Source organism: Punica granatum, chromosome 8 (genome assembly GCF_007655135.1).
Source record: "Punica granatum isolate Tunisia-2019 chromosome 8, ASM765513v2, whole genome shotgun sequence".
NCBI classification, from domain to species: Eukaryota; Viridiplantae; Streptophyta; class Magnoliopsida; order Myrtales; family Lythraceae; genus Punica; species Punica granatum.
The window spans coordinates 24707519-24726837 of NC_045134.1; the positions used below are offsets into that span (position 1 = coordinate 24707519).

Genomic DNA, 19319 nt, shown 5'->3' on the forward strand with positions numbered 1-19319 from the left:
CAATAAATTTATGTAGCAAAGACAAATCACCAATTCATGCTTGTTACGATGGAAAGGATATGCCCCTTTCTGCTTAGCAGAATGATTTTTTTCTTTTTTATCATTTGCTTTGAATTTAAATTTCCGTCACTGAATCGTCACTAAATGGATAGTAATCAGTGATAGATCTGTGACAAACTTTATCAGTCATGAGTTAATGACGAAAACAGAGTGACGGAAAAATATCCATCACAGTTCGGTCACTAAATTGGTTTATAAAAATTGCGTGCAAAGCTTCGCGCTAAAACTGTGACGGATCAGTTACGAATAGTTTCTATGTCAGAAAATTCGATCACAAATCTGTCACTATGGGTGAGATGCTATCACCGTGACTGTTTTGTCACAGATCTGTCATAAAACTTCAGTCACTAAAGCCCGTTTTTCTTGTAATGAGTATATAATACGATAGGTTCGAGTTGAGGAATAAGGAGGGTTTGGCATCCTCGGGCTAGGTATGGAACTATTCACCCTTTTTTCTAGTCAAATATTTGATGTGTATTAAACGTGCATTATCTACTATGGCTATGGCTACAGCTAGAAAGTCAAAGTCAACCCCCCATTATCCTCTTCATCCTATAAATGTAGCAACTCATCTCTCCCTTTCTCTTCATAACAGACATAGCTGAGAAGATGAAGGCCGCAGCAGTGATCTCTCTCTCCTCCCTCCTCCTCGTCACCCTCGTTGCGTTCTCTCCCTCACTGTCTTCGGCTGCATCTCCGCCGGCCAAGCCCCTTGACATATCGGGGCAGACACTCCTTACTGGCACCGGCTACTATATCCTCCCCGTAGTCCGTGGGCGTGGTGGCGGTGTCACGTTGGGCCAGCCCCGGAATGGCACCTGTCCCCTCGGTGTGGTCCAGGACCAGTTTGAGGTGTCCAACGGCCTCCCCGTGACATTCTCCCCTGCCAGTGGGAAGAAGGGAGTGATCCCCCTTTCCACCGATTTGAACATCAAGTTCTCAGCGGCAAGCATCTGTGTCCAGTCCACAGTGTGGAAGCTTGGACCCCACGATGACAAGACGGGGCAGTGGTTCGTGACCACGGGAGGGGCGGAAGGGAATCCCGGGAGGGAGACGATAAGCAACTGGTTCAAGATCGCGGAGTTGGGCAAAGATTACAAGCTCGTGTTTTGCCCCACCGTGTGTAACTATTGCAAAGTCGTGTGCCGGGACGTCGGGATCTATGTGGATGGCGCGACGAGAAGGTTGGCATTGAGCGATGTTCCCTTTAGGGTCATGTTCAAGAAGGCTTGACGAGGAACTCTTGAGTTGAAGAAAACAGCCAAAAGCTTAGAAGAAAAATAAATTACGAAAAAAGTAAAATAAACTATAATAAGTTGTAAACAAGATGTACTCGATTGAATGGATAGTTTGGTAGATCTTTTCTGTAAGGGTGCAAATGTGGGTGGCATTTCATTGACAGTGATGGAAGATATGCCGTAAACAATTTTACTTTTTGCAATTAAAAAAAAAAACCACTACTTTGATATTTGGATTTTTTTTTCCATTTTTTTTTCTTGGTCGTCTCTCTTAACCCGGTTGGAATCAAGAGGACTTGTGTTAAGGTGAGCTTTCTTCAAGTCAAAAGGTCCCCATATTTTTTACTTTAATGACTAGTGAAGGAATACGAGATATCATATCACAAAAAATAAATAGTTCATGGCAGATCTTGGATCTTGTAAAATGATTAGTCCCGTTATTACTTGATGGTTTATTTGTCATTCAAATACGAGATAAGGATGGTGGAGCTACGCCCTGATATCGATGTCCTAGACCTGAGCGAGCATTCTTTGCTATTAAAAAAAAAAGAGAATCAATTTCGAAAAAATGTTAAAGAGTCGTGGTGCAAATCGAAACAAAACGAAAAGCAAGGGGCCATTAGTAACTAAGAAATCCTTCTCTCGCGCTAAAAATCTCTTATTTTTTCTCTGAGAAAGAGCATATCCTTCTTCATTTTTTCCTTTTAATTTTGATGAAATTCTTTATACTGGATCCTGATTTGGAAAAAAGAAGAAGAAATTATTATTATTCTGCTCAAGATCTCATCCCCCCTTGTCCGAAGCTTGAGTCTGTCCTTGTAGCCAAAGATCACTTGAATAAATTTTGCTATTTCTTATTCCTTACATCAGTTTGCTATTTCTTATTCCTTAAAAAATTCCTGCTGCAGTCATATCTTCGGGCTAAGCCCTAGAAATTCGATATATTGCTCATCGAGATCTGGCAGTTTATCGTAGATTTCAATCCAAATTACGGCTGTTCATTAATAATTTAGATCAGATTTGTTAAGCTTTGGTTCAAGTACACATGCTAATCATTTGGCAAAGGCCGAAGGGGTTTAACTTTACCCCCATATTAGAATATATCCCAATGTCTTGGCGGAAAAAAGAATTGCTACCTAAGGTTGCTTATGTTTAGACAAGAACATCGAATTGATGAACTTGAAAGATAGGTCGCAACCACCGTCACATGCCGTGTGTGTATGCACACGATATCATTCATAATTGGATCAGCCTTCTTATCGGCTCGCGGGTAATGCGAAAGGGGACCTTGCTGTTGCGTACCATAACCTTTCCTTAAGAATATGCAGGGCCGTGGTCAAGCCTCGAGCTCCCGTTTTGCTAATGGATACTAATAAATCACAGACAACTCTGCAAGACACGACGTGCTCCAGAGTTGAGAGACGAATTTTCTGACCTGGAAATTAATATTAAGGTGGTGGTTGACTTTGAATCCTGTGGACTGCTAAAAGTAGTAATAAGAACAGCATATAATATGATTTTGGCTATGATCTCGGGATCGGCCATCTCTTGGGTGGCACATCAAACCAATAACCATCTTAATTCGTACGGTTAGTCGATCGAGTTTATAAAGAAGGTTGCCAAGAGACAAGATATTCAGGTGAACAAGTTACTCATTCTTGCCTGACCTAAACGGCTTTGATCTCGGCGGTCCGTGTTGAGATAGAGTTTGATCGATCAGTATCCTCTATTAAGTTAGTATGGAACTATTTATCTATCAGATATCCAGATATCTAATCTAATGTGTGTATTAAACTCTCATTTGAGAATGCGTTGCCGTCTATGGATATGGCTGTAGCTGAAAAGTCAAAAGTCAAACCGCCTGATCTACTTCGGTCATCCTTGTCGTCCTTTCCTTTAACCGCAAAATAACTCCATTGCAAGAGTACTACGAAATTCTAAATAATTTAAAATAAAATTATAAATATTAAATTTTCATTTATTATCTGCTCGCAAATAAGTTAGATACAACAATGATGCAAAATTAATTAGAAAATGATACATGATAAAAACGAACTTTTATATAGATGGTGACAAATAAGTACATTTGAAGTTCAAATATATATATAATAAATTCATTATTTAAAATATTTAATATTTATCACTAATAATATTGAACATAAAGATTATGTTCTCAAAATAATAAAAATATAAATTAAATAAAGATTATGGTCATCAATATAACAATGACTACGTAAATGGAATAATCTTAAATTTGATTTACAAACTGATTCATTCAACTTTTATGGAACAAAATTATATTCCGTAACACATAAACTATATGTAAAAGTAAAATCATTTCCGCAATAATATATGGATAATCTAATTGTTTTTATATGTGATCATGTGGTGTCAGTGCGAATTTCCATGCACTTTGACTCATCCACTTCCTTCATCGAGTCAAAGATATAGGTCAGTCATGCTCTGTCTTCAACAAAAAATATTAATTTGATTAAAATATTCTTTTCCTGGATACACAAATACAATAACGTTGATGGTAAATTACATTGAAAAGGTAAATTTTGGCAGAATTTAGAAATATAAAATAAAAATATAGGTTTTCAAAACAAAGCACTTAATAAAAGTTCTATGCAAACGGCACAATACATGCATGAAATATGAGAACGAGAAAATTTAATAAAAATGATGAGTAAATGTTCTTATCCTTTACATAGTCATATTTATATTTGCATAAGTTTATTGTACTTTTACTAATACAAACACTGCACTGCAACGTCTAGTTTATATTCTTAAGATTATTTTCACATAGCACAATGTTTCACCATATGTATATTGTATTTTTTCAATTAGTTATATCGTTTTTACGATTGTGAAAATGATATTTATGTTTCTATATATTCAACTACGTTAACTCAATTGCATATATTACTCTCACTTTTCACCCAAAATAATTATTATATTGATGATTAGGGGTATTAATAGCATGTGTGTCAGTCTTACTATATAACTAGATTTCTATCCCGTGCAATGCACGTGCTCATTTCAAATATTACTTAGTAGGTTCATTGCTTTCTATAATTAAGTTGATATGTTTCATTAATATAATGTTACTAGAATAAATTGATAAATATCACCAAATGAAATGGCATAACTTTAAGATTCTCAAATTTTGAAATTTTTTACTACAAAGTTTTTTTTAATGAATAACAATAATTTTGAAGAAGTTTAAAATTTGCCAAATCGTGAGTCATTTATTTTGATGTTAGTTTTTGCTTGAACTTTTTTTTTTAAATTCCAATGTAATTCATTATAATTTTAAAACATTTTCAACACCTATGGAAATAATCCTCTGAACCCAATTCTATTTATTATGTTTAAGTATATTTCATAATTATTCTCTGTGGTTAATGTTATAGTTTAATATTTTTAATTATAATTGTAAATTTGTAATTCAATGTCATTTTTTTTTTATGTCGAAACCAGCATACTCCTTTCATTAAATCAATCGACCAAACACAGGAACCCTAAAAGGCCGACCTCCCCAACAGAAAAACAAGGCCTACAAAACTCATGGCCTAAAAGAGGTCGAAGGCCCAATTACATACAGCAAACATCAGTCAAAAAAACAAAAAACCAAAAACCAAAAAAACGAAAAACAAAAAACAAAAAGCCACCAGTGAATTCCCTAAGCTTGAGTAGAGAAGGATGCCACATCTATTATGCAAGTGGAGATGAAGAGGACCATTATTGTTCCGATTATCCCACCAAAAAAATGGATGTTTCGACCATTGCCAACCTGACGGGAAAAAAGAGGATATGCTAAGGCCCTTAGATTCAGCGTGCCATGAGGGTCCTGATTTCTTGATCAATAGCCAAATGAGCTTCAATGAACAAGTCCTATTCCAATTCAGTGTCATTTTTTTTAACATTTTGATTATCAATCCCGTTAATTTCCAAGCCCAGATTATTACTTATTTCTTCTTTTCTTCTTACGGACTTTAATTATTATTTATAATGGTTGATTTCCTTTTAATTCTTTTCTTCCAACTATAATTAAGTTCATTTATTAAAAAATGTAATTAGCACATATCTTTGATTTTCTTTTAATTAGTAAGAAATGTAGTTACTTGTAATGCTGCATTTAATTGCATTTATTTTTCTCGGTAGAAATACGGGGCAAACGCCCAAGAAAATTAAGAGATACAAAGATAGGCTGTGATAGCCCCTTCAATATTTCGTAACAGATTTAATTGTATCTATTGCACTCAAATTAATTTCCTAGCTACACATACACATTGCATCAAATACGAGATCGATTAGTGCTAATCACTCAATAATTGCAATAATCATTCTTCATTAAAACGATCTTATTAGGTCTTCCTCGTTACAACAATATGAAGTAGGATCATTTAAGATTTTCTCCATATATACATATATAGATTATTCTTCATTAAAGAGATCTTATTAGTTCTTTCTCGCCACAACAATATGAGGTATGATCATTTAAGATTTTCTCCATATATACATATATAGATTCATAGTTTTTCAATTCCGAAAAATAAAATTATTTGTTTGTTTCTCATGTTTTTCATATTAAATATCTTTTATTATCATTCTTTATAGTTAATTTTATTAATTATTTAAGAATTTAGTTATTTGGAATGGTACATTTGATTGCATTTATTGCACTCAAATTAGTTTCCATATATATATATATATAGCCATTTTTAATTCAGTAAATTAAAATGCTTCTTTTTTTTTTTCAACTGGAATGACTTAGCGCAGACACACACGCACATATATAAAATGGAACATACGTACACACTTATATATATATATATATGTATGTATATATTGCACGAAATTCTTCATTGAAATTGTCTTTTACAACTTTCTCACATCTAAACTTTTAAAGACGTTTAAACACGCTTACTTTGTAATTAGTTTTGAAAGCATTTGCAATTCTATAAATTATAGAGAAGAATGTTACCCCATCTACAATTCCGTAAATTATAGATTCATTTCAAACTAACGAAATAATATATATTGAGAATCCGATAAAAATGGTTGCTTTTCAATTTTCATATTTCTATAGGTTCGATATTTATCCTAGAAATGAATGCTCTGATTGAAAATCACATGCCAAGGACCCAAATCTTGAGTACTCTGATCGCAGTCAAATTTATCAAATAGACATTAAAAAAGTAATCATATGCAAGAGATTAAAAAAGATTCTAATAGCTGAAGGACTTATGTTATCTGGACTTTTCTACACGCTGAAATGAGACTAAAATTGTGTCACAAAACAAAACTATATATTATGATTTTACACTAATGAACTTTTTTGGGTGAATTTTGTTGATATATTTAACTTTTTTTTAGATTACAAAGGAGACTCAACTCCTAATACAATGAAAGATAAATCTTAAATTACTAATAAAGGGGGACGGGTAGTCCCACTAGGTATCGAACCTGCGACCTCTAGGTCAACAAGTGAGAGAATGCGCTACTGCGTTACGCTCTCTTTTATATATTTTACTTTCATTCCCCCGTGGAGATTAATGAATCTTTTGGCAAATTCTTTGAACCTTGTTTAAACCCTCTTTGAACCTTGTTTCGTCAGTGACCTCGGAGGGCATCTATTACCCCAATCAGGGGGTGGTGATTGAGATGGAAGCCCTGCCTACTGAAAATCAAGAGAATCCCAAGGGTGGTTGCCGAGATCGAGGCTCCACCCACCAAAATAGGAAAAACCCCAAATTTGACGATTTTTTTGGTTCCGGCCTTCCACCGCTCCCCTAATTAGATTTGTTGGTGCCCTCTAGTGTTACGGCGACTCCAATCGTGGGGCGATGGCTGACCATTTCTCCGATCATTGCCTTTCTAACTTTTTTTCCTTTAATTGTTTTAAATTTTTGCTAAAGTGGAATGACACCGACACCATTGTACACATTGTTTTATGCCAAGTCAGTAAAATAGATGAAAAGTGACACAAATGCTTAACGTGATAAGAAAATCAAAATTCATGCCTTTTTTACTAAAAATAAAGTTCATATCAAAATTGAAAAATGGGTAAAAATTCATATTTTTCGGGTCATTATTCATTACTAGTAACAATCTTACGGAACAAAAAGTGGTTGTATCATAAATTTTGAGCTCTATAAATAATTAAGAGCATGGAAAGTTATTTATTTATATTATAAATTGGAAAAGGAAAATCATGGGGTACTTTTCTATTTTCAAAATTATCTTTAGTTAAATTCTTTCAAAACTAATAGTCTCTGAATTTAAGAGTTATTTTGTAATCCTTAACTCTCTATGTGCTTTTTTTCTCCTATGATTTCCGTTTAAATTTAATGGTACAAAAGATACCCTCGAAAATTGATAAAATATCTCCAGTTGTCAATAATAGTCAAAGAAGTCGTGTTTGTGTGGCATAGGACTCGTGATAAACTAGTGGCTGCCTTGTCTTTTTGTGAGTATTAATAATACTACAGCTTGGTGATGCAACTCTTTGTATTGACGTTTATTAACGATATGGTCACTTTGGACCTTTGTTGATCTCTAGCTTGGTTTTTTCCTACTTCCGAAGCCATTTTTCCTCGGGAGGGAAGTCCCCGATTCACATTCCGGGGTCCAATCGGCTTTCCTGGCCGGTCGAAAACGACTCTTTGTAATTGATCTGCGGGGTTCCTTAGCTGGAATCAAGATGGAGTGCTACTCATATGATCAGGAAAATCATGGTGGTACTGAATTAATGCAAGTCGTAACCGCATGGGTCAAGTTTCCCTTTCCCGGGGACCTGTTCCCATATTGAACGCGGGTGCCTGTATTATATTTTCCTTGCGATACGGGATGCAACTGTGTGTAAATCAAATATAGTTTCTATATATGATAAATGTCGAAGAATGTTAGGGCTGGGGGAACCTGGATCGAGCCGCCTTAGGGGAATTTTTGAACACGAATCTTCTTTATGTCTCAGATTCTCTTTTGGGTGCGGAATCTCTGGACATCGATGATTAGAATCATTCCGAATTTGATCGAAATGGACCAGAATGCTAGAATTTGATTCGATCGATCATAAAAGAGACTATTGCGGTCGCATTCGTCTTAATAAACAACGGGTATTGCGTACGACTTGATCCATTATAGAATGAAAACGAAATTCACAAACCGGATCGAATCAGACATCTTTTAATTGACAACCCCTCTACTTTTATATATGGCGCCCTCCAATGTGATTGCTTCATATAGTTATGCTATTATCCTTCTTAAATAAGATCTCAAATTTTTTGAATCTTGTAAATAAAAAAGTTCAAGTTTGAAAAACTTTACTCCTCAATAGACCGACTCGACTAGAACTAAATTTTTCGGATCCATTAAAATTCTGAATACCATAATGCACACAAAAAAATAACGGATAAAAGTTGTCTCCTAATCATAACTGACTGTTGTGAATATTTGATCAGTATAGATGTAAGAAAGACTATCTAAGAAGATGTAGGGCATCGACGCATGTTCTCGTTCGGTAATCAAAGAATTTCAGATTCGAAAGCGAGACTGTCAATGATCATTTATTAAATATTGAAGATTTCTCTTTTATTATATTAAATTTATAAACATTCATTGTAATTAAAAAAAAATGTAATGCAGACTAGATGAGATAAATTTAGTCGTATATATAGAAGTCCACACTCGAACAAACTTATTCAATTCATTCTAGTCGAAATCTTTGAGTATCCCTATGAGCTCAATTTATTTAATTATATCCATGCCAGATTGGCTTGAACTGGGATTGCGACTAGGCTCAATGTCCCATCGGGCAATTTGGAAAGCAACATTGCATAATTAGTCGTTTTGAATTTATTTGATTTGTAAATATGATTTTAAAATCATAATTTTAATTTAATTTTATCTATAATAAAATAAAATAATTCATATAAAGTCAAAGAGTGAGTTCCATTTATATTACTCTTTTTTAACAATAAAATAAAATAATTCATACAAAATCAAAGAGTAAATTTCATTTATAACACTCTTTTACAAAATCAAAATCTAATTTTAAAATCATACTTTGAAACCAAACGCAACATTAATAATCTCGATTGGCACTTGACACCCATGTTTTAGAACTTTGACAGGTATTTGATAAAAAATAGATTGAGGTGACACACTTTCTCACATAATAATAAAAAATTTTCAAATTTAATTCTTATTATAAAATTACATATATCATTTTATGAGTTATTAAATTTTTATTTCATCGGCACTGAATATTCGTAAATGTCCTAGCATCCAAAAAAGTTCCCATGTATTTTTTTATTAACTAATCTTTCTTGCCTTTCACTTTCGCCATGGAAATTCCAGTCCTACAGTTTAAAATTGCAGTCATCGAATCTCACGATGATTGAGACGTCTATATAAATATGTACGATACCTCTATATATAAAATTTTCCTCCCTCGGGCTAAAGATATAGATATTTATATGTATATATTTATACATTACATCTCTCTCTATGTTTTTTTTTTCCTGTTTAGGCTTAGATTGAGATGTCTATGTCAAAATTTAATAAAGCTCACAGCTTATATATATATATATATATATATATATATATGTACTACGTAAATTTCCGTCCACGCTATGCCGTATTACATATATATTTCTCAATCGTGGCTTAACTTATATTATCAAAAGAAATTGTTAGTGGGAGCTTTCATAATTAATACACGAGAAAAATGAAAGACAAGGTGATTTCTCTAAAGAAAAAAAATAATATTATAATTTCTAGTTTATTGAGGGGGGAGAGAAGGCGAAGGTGGGAGAGTGGAAGCAGGGAGAGACATTATAAGAGCGGGAGGAGTTGAATCTAGTCGGTTTGTGAAGAGATAAACCTCTTTCAATAGTAGGCAAACATGTTATGATGAATCTGTATCTTTAATGAGCAAACTCAGCCATGACCATGGGAATCACATTCCCATGGTTGTTAGTTTACTTTGACTTGTGACTTTGGGTCCCAGTTATGTGATGCGAAAGGTTTTATAATTTTATTTGCTAGTACCGCTATTTTCTCCTAATAACAACCAAGTGATTTCTCTCTTTAAAGAAGGTTATGGATAATAACCTTAGACCTCTAAAGCTATGATATGCGGCTTCAAATAAACTCACTGTTCTATCATTGAAATAAATTCTTGATAGGTTATCATTGACAAGAATTGTTAAATGAGTTAACGAAAGAAAATGGGAGAATGTGTTTTATTTGAAGGTTTTAAACTATTTATAATTCTCTCAAAAAGCCAGTCCAGTTGTCTTGTCCCTCCCTTTTTATTTATTTTTTAAATTGCAAAGGGCTGTTGGATTCCATTCCAACGGCTCTTGCATATTATTTCTTTTTAAATTCAAATAAATATTTCTAATTTATCCTTTCATAATTGAAATAATTTTTTAATCGTATAGAAATTTCATAAAATTCCATTTTCAGATGTAATAAAATATTTTTAAAAATTTCATATATAAATTTATTAATTTCTTTAATTGGCCGAAATAATATTTTTTTTCTAAAAAGTTATTATATAAATTTTGCTCCATCTTTGAGGTATATACAAAACAAACATCGATCTTCCTAATAGACAGAAGTGGCAACAATTACAAGCAGATTTGGTGGAACATATCTGGCAATTCCATAATGTCCAATGAATTATCGGTTATAGTCTTGTAATGTTTCAATTCTGCAATATTATTGGTCATGTAATGTATTTTCTAATGTAATATTTAAGATTATGTAATATTATTGTTAATCAATATATATTATTTTCATTAAACCCGATATAGTGGGAATTTTTTTCAAAATTTTATTAAATCAATTGAATATTCTAATTCAAAGCGAATTAATTATAAATTTTTAAATTTAATTTTAAAAATTCAAAAATTATTTTTTGAAATTTGATTTTCTGCATAAGTAAAATATAAAAAATAATATAAATCAGAAATTAAATGCATAATTAGATGTAAATAAGATTTTTAAAACAAAAAAACTTGAGGGGTCACAAATGGCCCCTAAAATGAGCCTCCTCATTGCGAGAGAGAGAGAGAGAGAGAGCCCAAGGCCTGCGGCACTTGTCCAATGAAATGGGTAGCTGCCGAGCGCAACACACTCCAATTAGAGCGTGCCGCATGGCAGGTATAATCCCCATGCCTGCCAGTCCCTTTAGACCCTCTTTTTTTTTTTTTAAATAACGGCTTAAAGAGCAATGGCTCTTTCATCTATTATAATTAATTTTTTTTTAAAAAAAATCAGCCAATGGCCACACTTGTATCTGTTGGCTGATTTAATTGATTTAAAAAAAATTATGCAATGTTATTGTTAATCATTCGATCTTATTCGTAATTAATAATTTTTAATAATTTATATTTTAATTGAAAAATAAAAATAAAAATTAAATAATTGCAATTTTAATTAAAATAAAAAAAATTGAAATGCTTATTTCTCGAGTAAATGTAATAACAATTTAATAAATATGTAAGTATTTTTCTAAAGAAAAAATTAAGTGGGGATCACATGAGTGCCATAACATAGGACTTATATTATAGGTAGATTGTCAATTTTTTCCTCAAGTGCCACTTTGCTTCCTTGGCCACGCCCGAAATTGGCCCTTGTACCAAGGATGCTGTGCCTCCTTGTACTACCCAAGAATATTTCTCTTCAGAATTAAATGGAAATAATTTTGCGTCAAGCTTATTGCTTGGGAAAGGGCAAAAAGGAAAAAGGCAAAAAGACAAAAAAGATGATATATGGATCATATCTCATCAATAAAGGGGACCATCTTTTTTGATTCATTTTAATTTCTCTCTGTCTCTCTTTTCTTCAATTGACTATATAATATAGTAGATGCCATTTTATTTCCTCAGAACTCCCCGTGGGAGACTAAATCCATCCTAATTGATATTAGTCATCTTCTCTCTACGTTTGTAGATTACCGAGAACCATCATGCTCATGACTTCTGTTAAGTAGGGCTTGGGTCAAATTTTGCATCCTTATGTTCATATGATGATCCCCCTTATACTAATGCCGTTACTACTAATGAATATAATTGAAATTACTCATAAAAAAAGACTACATAATATTTTGTGATCTTATAAAAAAAAATCTTCTATAAAAATTTGCTTGTACTGTGTATTTATTGGTTTAGGAATAAATAGATAAATAAATGCCTTTTTTGACATCATGAGTTAGTGGCCTTGAGGTTGCCCAAAATTGCCTCGTTTAAGCATATGATAATAAATTCTTAAGAAATAAATAATTTTTTTAAAGGAAAAGGAGAAAAATGGCCCGTTTGATTATCGATTATTTTACTAATAATTACGTTGTTATCATTTTACTTTGTCGACACTCTGGATCCAACTGATTCTAAAAACTTATTTTTTGCTCGACTAGTAATGAGGACTCTATTAATACACTAGTTGTTCGAGGGAAGTTATTGAATAAGACATTGGAGGAATGGTTCAAGGCAAATTAAAACGGAAATAAAATGGTGAAAAGCATCCAAAATAATAGGCTTCCATGCCTCAATCCACCCAAATTGAATCTTAGAATTTTCTCCTCCTAGGATGACAAAGACACATGATGCCGAAGTGCATCTTACACGAGGCGATTGATCATATAACATCACATCATTGCTTTGTCTTGTACATATCCTTTGTTACATTTTCCAAAGGTGAGGACAAGGGAAATTAATGAAGAAATAATTTTATCAAAAAAATTATAATATAATGATATACGTTCTCGTCTAATAATTAAGAAATTTCAGATTCAATATTTGTACTGATGCTATTTGTACTCTTTTATTAACTATTTTAAATTTCAATTTTATTGTATTAATTCACAGTAACAAAAAAAAATTGAATAGACCTTTCCAATTAGGAGACTAAATGCCATGACTTGCAAAATCTCTGGAACACCAATTATTGTTAATATTGCTCTCATCATCAATCAACAGATTCCAACTCAAAGGTTATGCAATAAATACCGATAATCCACAACAGGAGGATGACGATCGCGTGGAGACTTCCGCATGAGAAGGAATTTCGCTTATATTTAGCATGAACAGGATTTTTTTTTCCTGACTTGAAGTTCGTCCGACTAATTTCTGATGTTCCGTGAATTCTTACAACGCATGGAGTGGATAATCACATCAAAGGCGGGCCTATTTGGAAAATGAAAGATGTTCAATTCTGTTCAACTCTGTTTACTACCCGACAACTAAAGGGGGGAATTTTCCCTTTCTGTGGGACCCAGCTGCAGCACATGGGCATGGTCAAATCCGATTGAAGCTTATTTCAGCAAATATACCCATGCGGCACTAGTAACGACTAGTCAAACACATCCATGCGGGACCCACTACTCTTTAAATGTTGGGGCTAGTTTTGTCTTATAGCAAGTTGAACAGAGCAGAGTTGAACATTTTTCATTTTCCAAACAATAGTGACTCAAAGTGTTTCTAACTTATAATCGGATAGATAAATAATTTTCTTATTAATTATTAGATCAAACCCCTTATATTTTATATTTATACTATTGTATAAAGTTAAAGACTCCCTCTGTCTCGCTTTCAACTTTTTTTTGGATAAATTCTTCTTTTTCTCGGTAAATTGTCTCACTTTCAACTTTCAAATCCTAATGAGGCGTTTGGTTTCAGAGTTAAAGTAATTTTGATTTTGATTGTGGAAAAAGATAAATGTTGTATAGTGTGTTGAGTTAAAGTTAAAGTTGACTTGGGAAATGTGTATTTTTGTTGTGTAGTGGGTTGAGTTAAAGTTAAAGTTAAAGTTTTTGTGATTGTAACCCTGAAAACAAACGGGCCAAGAAATCGTTTTCACATAAACTTCAATTTTTTTGGGCAACTAAATTGAGATTATTATGGTAACTAATCAACCCTCATCTCAGTCCCTCTCTCTCTTTTCCCACTACCCTCATCCCAGTTCTTCTTCTTTTTTTTTTTTTAAATAATTGGTCTCATACAATTTATTATTATATTATTGAGCTTTTAAAATATATCTTACTAGTTGTTATATTGTTATCTAAAGAATAGAAATTTTTGAAAAGTACGTTTAGCACGGGGACGAACTCTAGTATTCTCTTTATGCCACGAATTGACGGAATACGTTTGTGAAAACTCATCTACTATTAATATGAAAAAAAAAGCCATAAAAAGAAAATAATATAGATATCTTTGAGGTAATATAAATATATTTAGTCCGCGAGAAATCAAAAGAAAAATCAAAATTATGCAATCAAATGTACTTGAAAAAAATTACATTTTTAGTCCTGAAATATGATGCCTTTAGAGCACCACTCTCCGAACTTTTCAGACCTACGTACCCTCTCTATTCCTTCCCATCTAAACAAGCTCCTTACCTGCCATAGATGAAGAAATGCCTCCTGGAAGTGCTTTTACCTTATCAACAAATACTTTAGGGGGTGCTTTAATTCAAGCTCGAAATAAAAATACTGAGGTCGTTGTGATCGATATCAAAGCCGCTAATTAGCAAGCCACCTCAGGTCATGAGATGAAGCCGGATCTCGGGTAAGTGGCTCGCCTCTAACCAGGCGAGTTTGTAAAAAGCCTTAACCAGCTAGGCCAATCTGGGGGCCTCTGCCCATCATATTGGCTTATGATCCGATGCCAAGGTGATAAAATCAGGCAATTCAGATATCGTTTGGACGGCTACTGTGAGCCTTAATTAAGCATATAATTGTCGACAATTTGGAAGGAAAATTGTGTGGAAATCGAATACACATTCCATGATAAATGTCAAGACACGTTGGGGGAATCAAAATCGAGCCGCCTTAGCTGATCAACTTTGAATCCGAAACTCCTGTCTCTGATTCTCCTTGTTGGGAGCGGAATCTCCGGACATCGATGATAAGGATTAATCCGAATTGATTAAAATGCACTACAATGCTAGAATACGATTCGGTCGATCATAGACGAAAAGAGTCGAGTTCGAATCGGATGGTCTTCTCTATCAATAAAGGTTGTCAAGTTCGGATAGAATGGTCTCCTATAAATAAAGGGTTGTCGTGGATATCCGATCCAGTATATAGATATAGCACGAAGACTAACTAGTCGTATAGAGGTTCCATATGTTCGGCTATGTTAAAAGTCCTCACTCGAACAACTTATTTTATTATATTTGATTTAACTATTTTTGAATTTTTTTTTGTGAACCCTGATATCCGAAAACTAAATTGAGCCCCGACTATTTTTGAATCTTTGAGTATCCCAGAGAGCTCGATTTGTTAATAGACATAGCAGATCGGAATGCACTGGGATCGCAGCTAGGCTCGATATTAATTTCCTGATGTATCTAGCAAGCTTTGATATTAATTTATTTTCAATAGTCACATCAAGCAATTTCGAGAGCGACATTTTGGTTTGCTCTTATATTCAGTCGTCTTAATCCTGATTAGCGGTGACAACCGATGGTTTAAACGTTCACGTATGTTAATTTGTTTATAATTAAACGTTCTTGTATATCTCACTTTCACGCTAGCGAAAAGCAAGCTAACAAGTTATTTTAGCAGCAAGTAATATATATATATATATATGTATGTATATTTATACATATTTATTATATACCTGTGCATAGATGTGCATAACTGCATATAGATATATGTTTATGTGTTCGGCAGATCATAGTCTTTCCAGGGTTTGCCAGGGTCTGTTTGGTCCGGGTGATTCCCGTGGGTCGCCTTGTTTCGAGGATAGCCTATATACGAATGGGATTAATTATTGACCGAACAAATGATCCGGCCGGGAAGAAGCATAGAGCAGTGGTAATTTAGTCGGCAGAAACATCGATAAATTTTTATCCTTCGTGAAATAGTTTCGTCCGATGTATCCAAAAACACTGACTTATAAATTAAACCCCAAGGGATGCGAACCCCATAAATCACAACTCAATGATGCCGACGAAATTTATGACTTGAAACTCGAAAGCTATGCTTTAGCATGAGAAAATTCAATCCAAACCGCGCCGAAAATGATGAAGTTCTATAATCTACTCATTACCAACAGCAGGAGGAATTCTTCAATGATGAAGTGATCCTTCCCTCTTTGAATAATTCTTTTTCAAAAAATGAATCCATTTAATTGATGATTCATAAGGCAATACATGATTTAGGGGTCTAATAAGAAATAAGCCAATCGAGTGTATGAACACCTAGTTCATTTTTTCTTTTGCTATATGAAAAATATTTTATTATCTCTCATTTCCATTGTATATTTTCGGTTATAAAAACGGCATTTGAATCTAATGTTATGGATTAAAAATTTTAATGGCTAAGGGAGGGCACGGATAGTATAATTATAAAAATCGAACCTGTAATTTATTAATTGATAATTTGAAACGCGTGCACTCCACCATTTTTTCTGCCGTAAATCTCTTGAGTCAGTGATGAAATTAAATATTCCATCCCCCCTTAGTGCAAGTTTCCAACCCTCATTTAATGAGCCAGTTCAGCCATAACTATGGGAGTCCCTTTCCCATTGTTTTAGTTGACTTTGACTTCTGACTTCGGGTCCGGAGTGATGTGATCGAGAAGAGCTGTTTGCCGATCCCCTTGTTTCCTCTAGCTTCATTTAAGAGTGTGATAAGTGATAATGATTATAAATATATATTTTTTCAATTAAGCATAAATAGCATTTTAAAAACTATTTCAAAACTATTGATTTTAGTGATTGTAAACTCGATTTTCTCCTGCATATTAACATGAGCTTAAAAAATTATTTTTATTTATTTTTTATTTTAAGTATTAATTTTAATTTTAACCGTTTCATATTATTTTTATAAATTTTTTTTACTTATTATGAAATCAACACTTATTTTTTAACAACTATATTTCAACACCTTTACATTAGTAACAACACTCCCAAACCAAGCCAAACACGTTCGAGAGAAATGGGGTCTCTGCAAGCTTATAATAACAGAGAATGCATTTGGTTCAATGTAATAGAAATTACATTATGTATCTATTCCGTACATAATACCGACTACTTTATTTGTTTATGTCTGTAATTGGAATTTGGATTATGGATCGGGGTCCTATAAGCAATAGATATGTAAATGTCATTCTTCCCTCTTTACGGATAACTGCCATTACACATATGTAACAAGAATCTAAATTACCAATATATCCTGATCTATTCATCATATTTTCTAAAATCAGTCTCTTAGCCGCCACCTCCTTTGTCATCCCTCTATCGTCGCCGACGCCAAGGATCCATTTCGCCGCCGACACCAAGCAATTACCGGCCCTTTCCGTTAAACTATGCTCTTCAACTTTGTTTTTTTAGTAATTTCGAAATTATATGTTATTTAAAAATTTTTAAAATAATAAACTAAGGGCATATTAGTCATTTCCCCTCTTTATCCTAATTCAGTTTTTTGAAATGAACCAAACACTTCATTAGGATTATGAATATCATTGGATTTCTAACTCTCATCCCACCTTTTGCATAAATCCTATTCAATCCGCACGACCAAATACAATATTTATTAGTTATTATGATTTATAATTAATCATATTAGATTCATGGACTTCTTTTGTAATAGGAGGAAAAAAAAAGAATATAGCCTTTTAATATTCTCCACGAGGATAATTAAGACATGCGAGTCGGAAGGGTACCTTACATGAGATGATGTGTTACTTTGTCTTGTACATTCCTTTGTTTTCTTACATATAGATTTTCCAAAAGTGAGGACAATGAAAATCAAAGATGGAACAAACTTTTCCAATTAAAAGACCAAATGCCATGACTTGCGACATTTCAGGACCTCCAATTAATATTGCTCTCGTCATCAGTCACACTAATTCCAACTTTTGAAGTATTATATAACCAAAAGCAATAAATCCCTGATAATCTGCAACAAAAGAATGGCGATCACGTTGAGAAACATAATATGAACGAGAACTTCACTCGTATGTTTCTTCTCTTTATGCTCCAAGTTAATGGAGCCTAAAATAGAAAAAAGTTTTATATGTAACGAATATATTATGTGTCATAATTTAATAAAAAGTCACAAATATTAATTTTTAAAAATATCATCAAAAAATTTTTATTGATTAAAATAGAATTTTTCAAAGTAGTAGTAACAATTATATTTTCGGTTCAAAGGAGTAGTAATATTTTCAAAGCAGTAGTAATAGAGCAGCAATAGAGCCAAACAAAAAAAAAATTGCTATAGATATTTTCGAGGTAATATTACGTGAAAAAGCAAAAGCAAAATCAAAATTATCCCGTCAAATCCACTTCAGGAAAATAACATTTTCACTCCCAAACCTTCATGTCCTTTGAGCATCACTCCTCGAACTTTTAGGCTAAAAAAATTACCTCCTGACCCGCCATAGACAAAGAAGTTCCTCCCCGAACCCAAGTGTTTTTACCTTATCAGCAAATACCTTAGGGGGTCTATAAGACAAGCTCGAACTTCGCAACTAAAAGTTTAGAGGTTGTGATCGATATCCAAGTCGCTTGCTAGCAAGCCACGTCAACTCATGATTGTATGCAATGAGGTCTTTGTGGCAACTTTGACAATCGGTTAGAAATCAGATTTAAATTTTATTGTCATGTCTTTCTTCTCTTGATTTTTTTATACTAGATTACCGGTGGAGAAGGAGAACCTCCATACCCTCATAAGCCCGTATGCGGATGACGATCACTAGGACACATACATCTTGTCGGTTGAAAACACTTTGACTACATTGATCATCAGGTTAGGGTTTAGAGTAAGGTCGGGATGTGATGGGATTTAAAACTCATGAATATTCAACGTCCCAATCTAGTGTTTGGAGCATGCCAAGTGTTGGGGGCATAAAGCTTGTCAAGAAGCTCAACTGGTAACCAAGGGTGAAGCCAGAAATAATGTTCAGGGGGCAAATTAAAAGTTTTGTGGCAAAAGTCAAATAATAAAATAATTTAGGGGGGCATTCATTTTTTTTAGGGGCAAAAGTTGAAATGT

At 33.4% G+C, this 19319-nt stretch overlaps 1 protein-coding gene across 1 annotated transcript; it reads left to right on the plus strand.

The window, feature by feature from the left end:
- Positions 1–239: 239 nt before the first annotated feature.
- On the plus strand, positions 240–1732 carry LOC116189233 (kunitz trypsin inhibitor 5-like). The gene has a single exon (XM_031518801.1). The coding sequence runs from the start codon at positions 670–672 to the stop codon at positions 1291–1293; it is 624 nt and encodes a 207-aa protein (XP_031374661.1). The 5' UTR covers positions 240–669; the 3' UTR covers positions 1294–1732.
- Positions 1733–19319: the final 17587 nt, after the last annotated feature.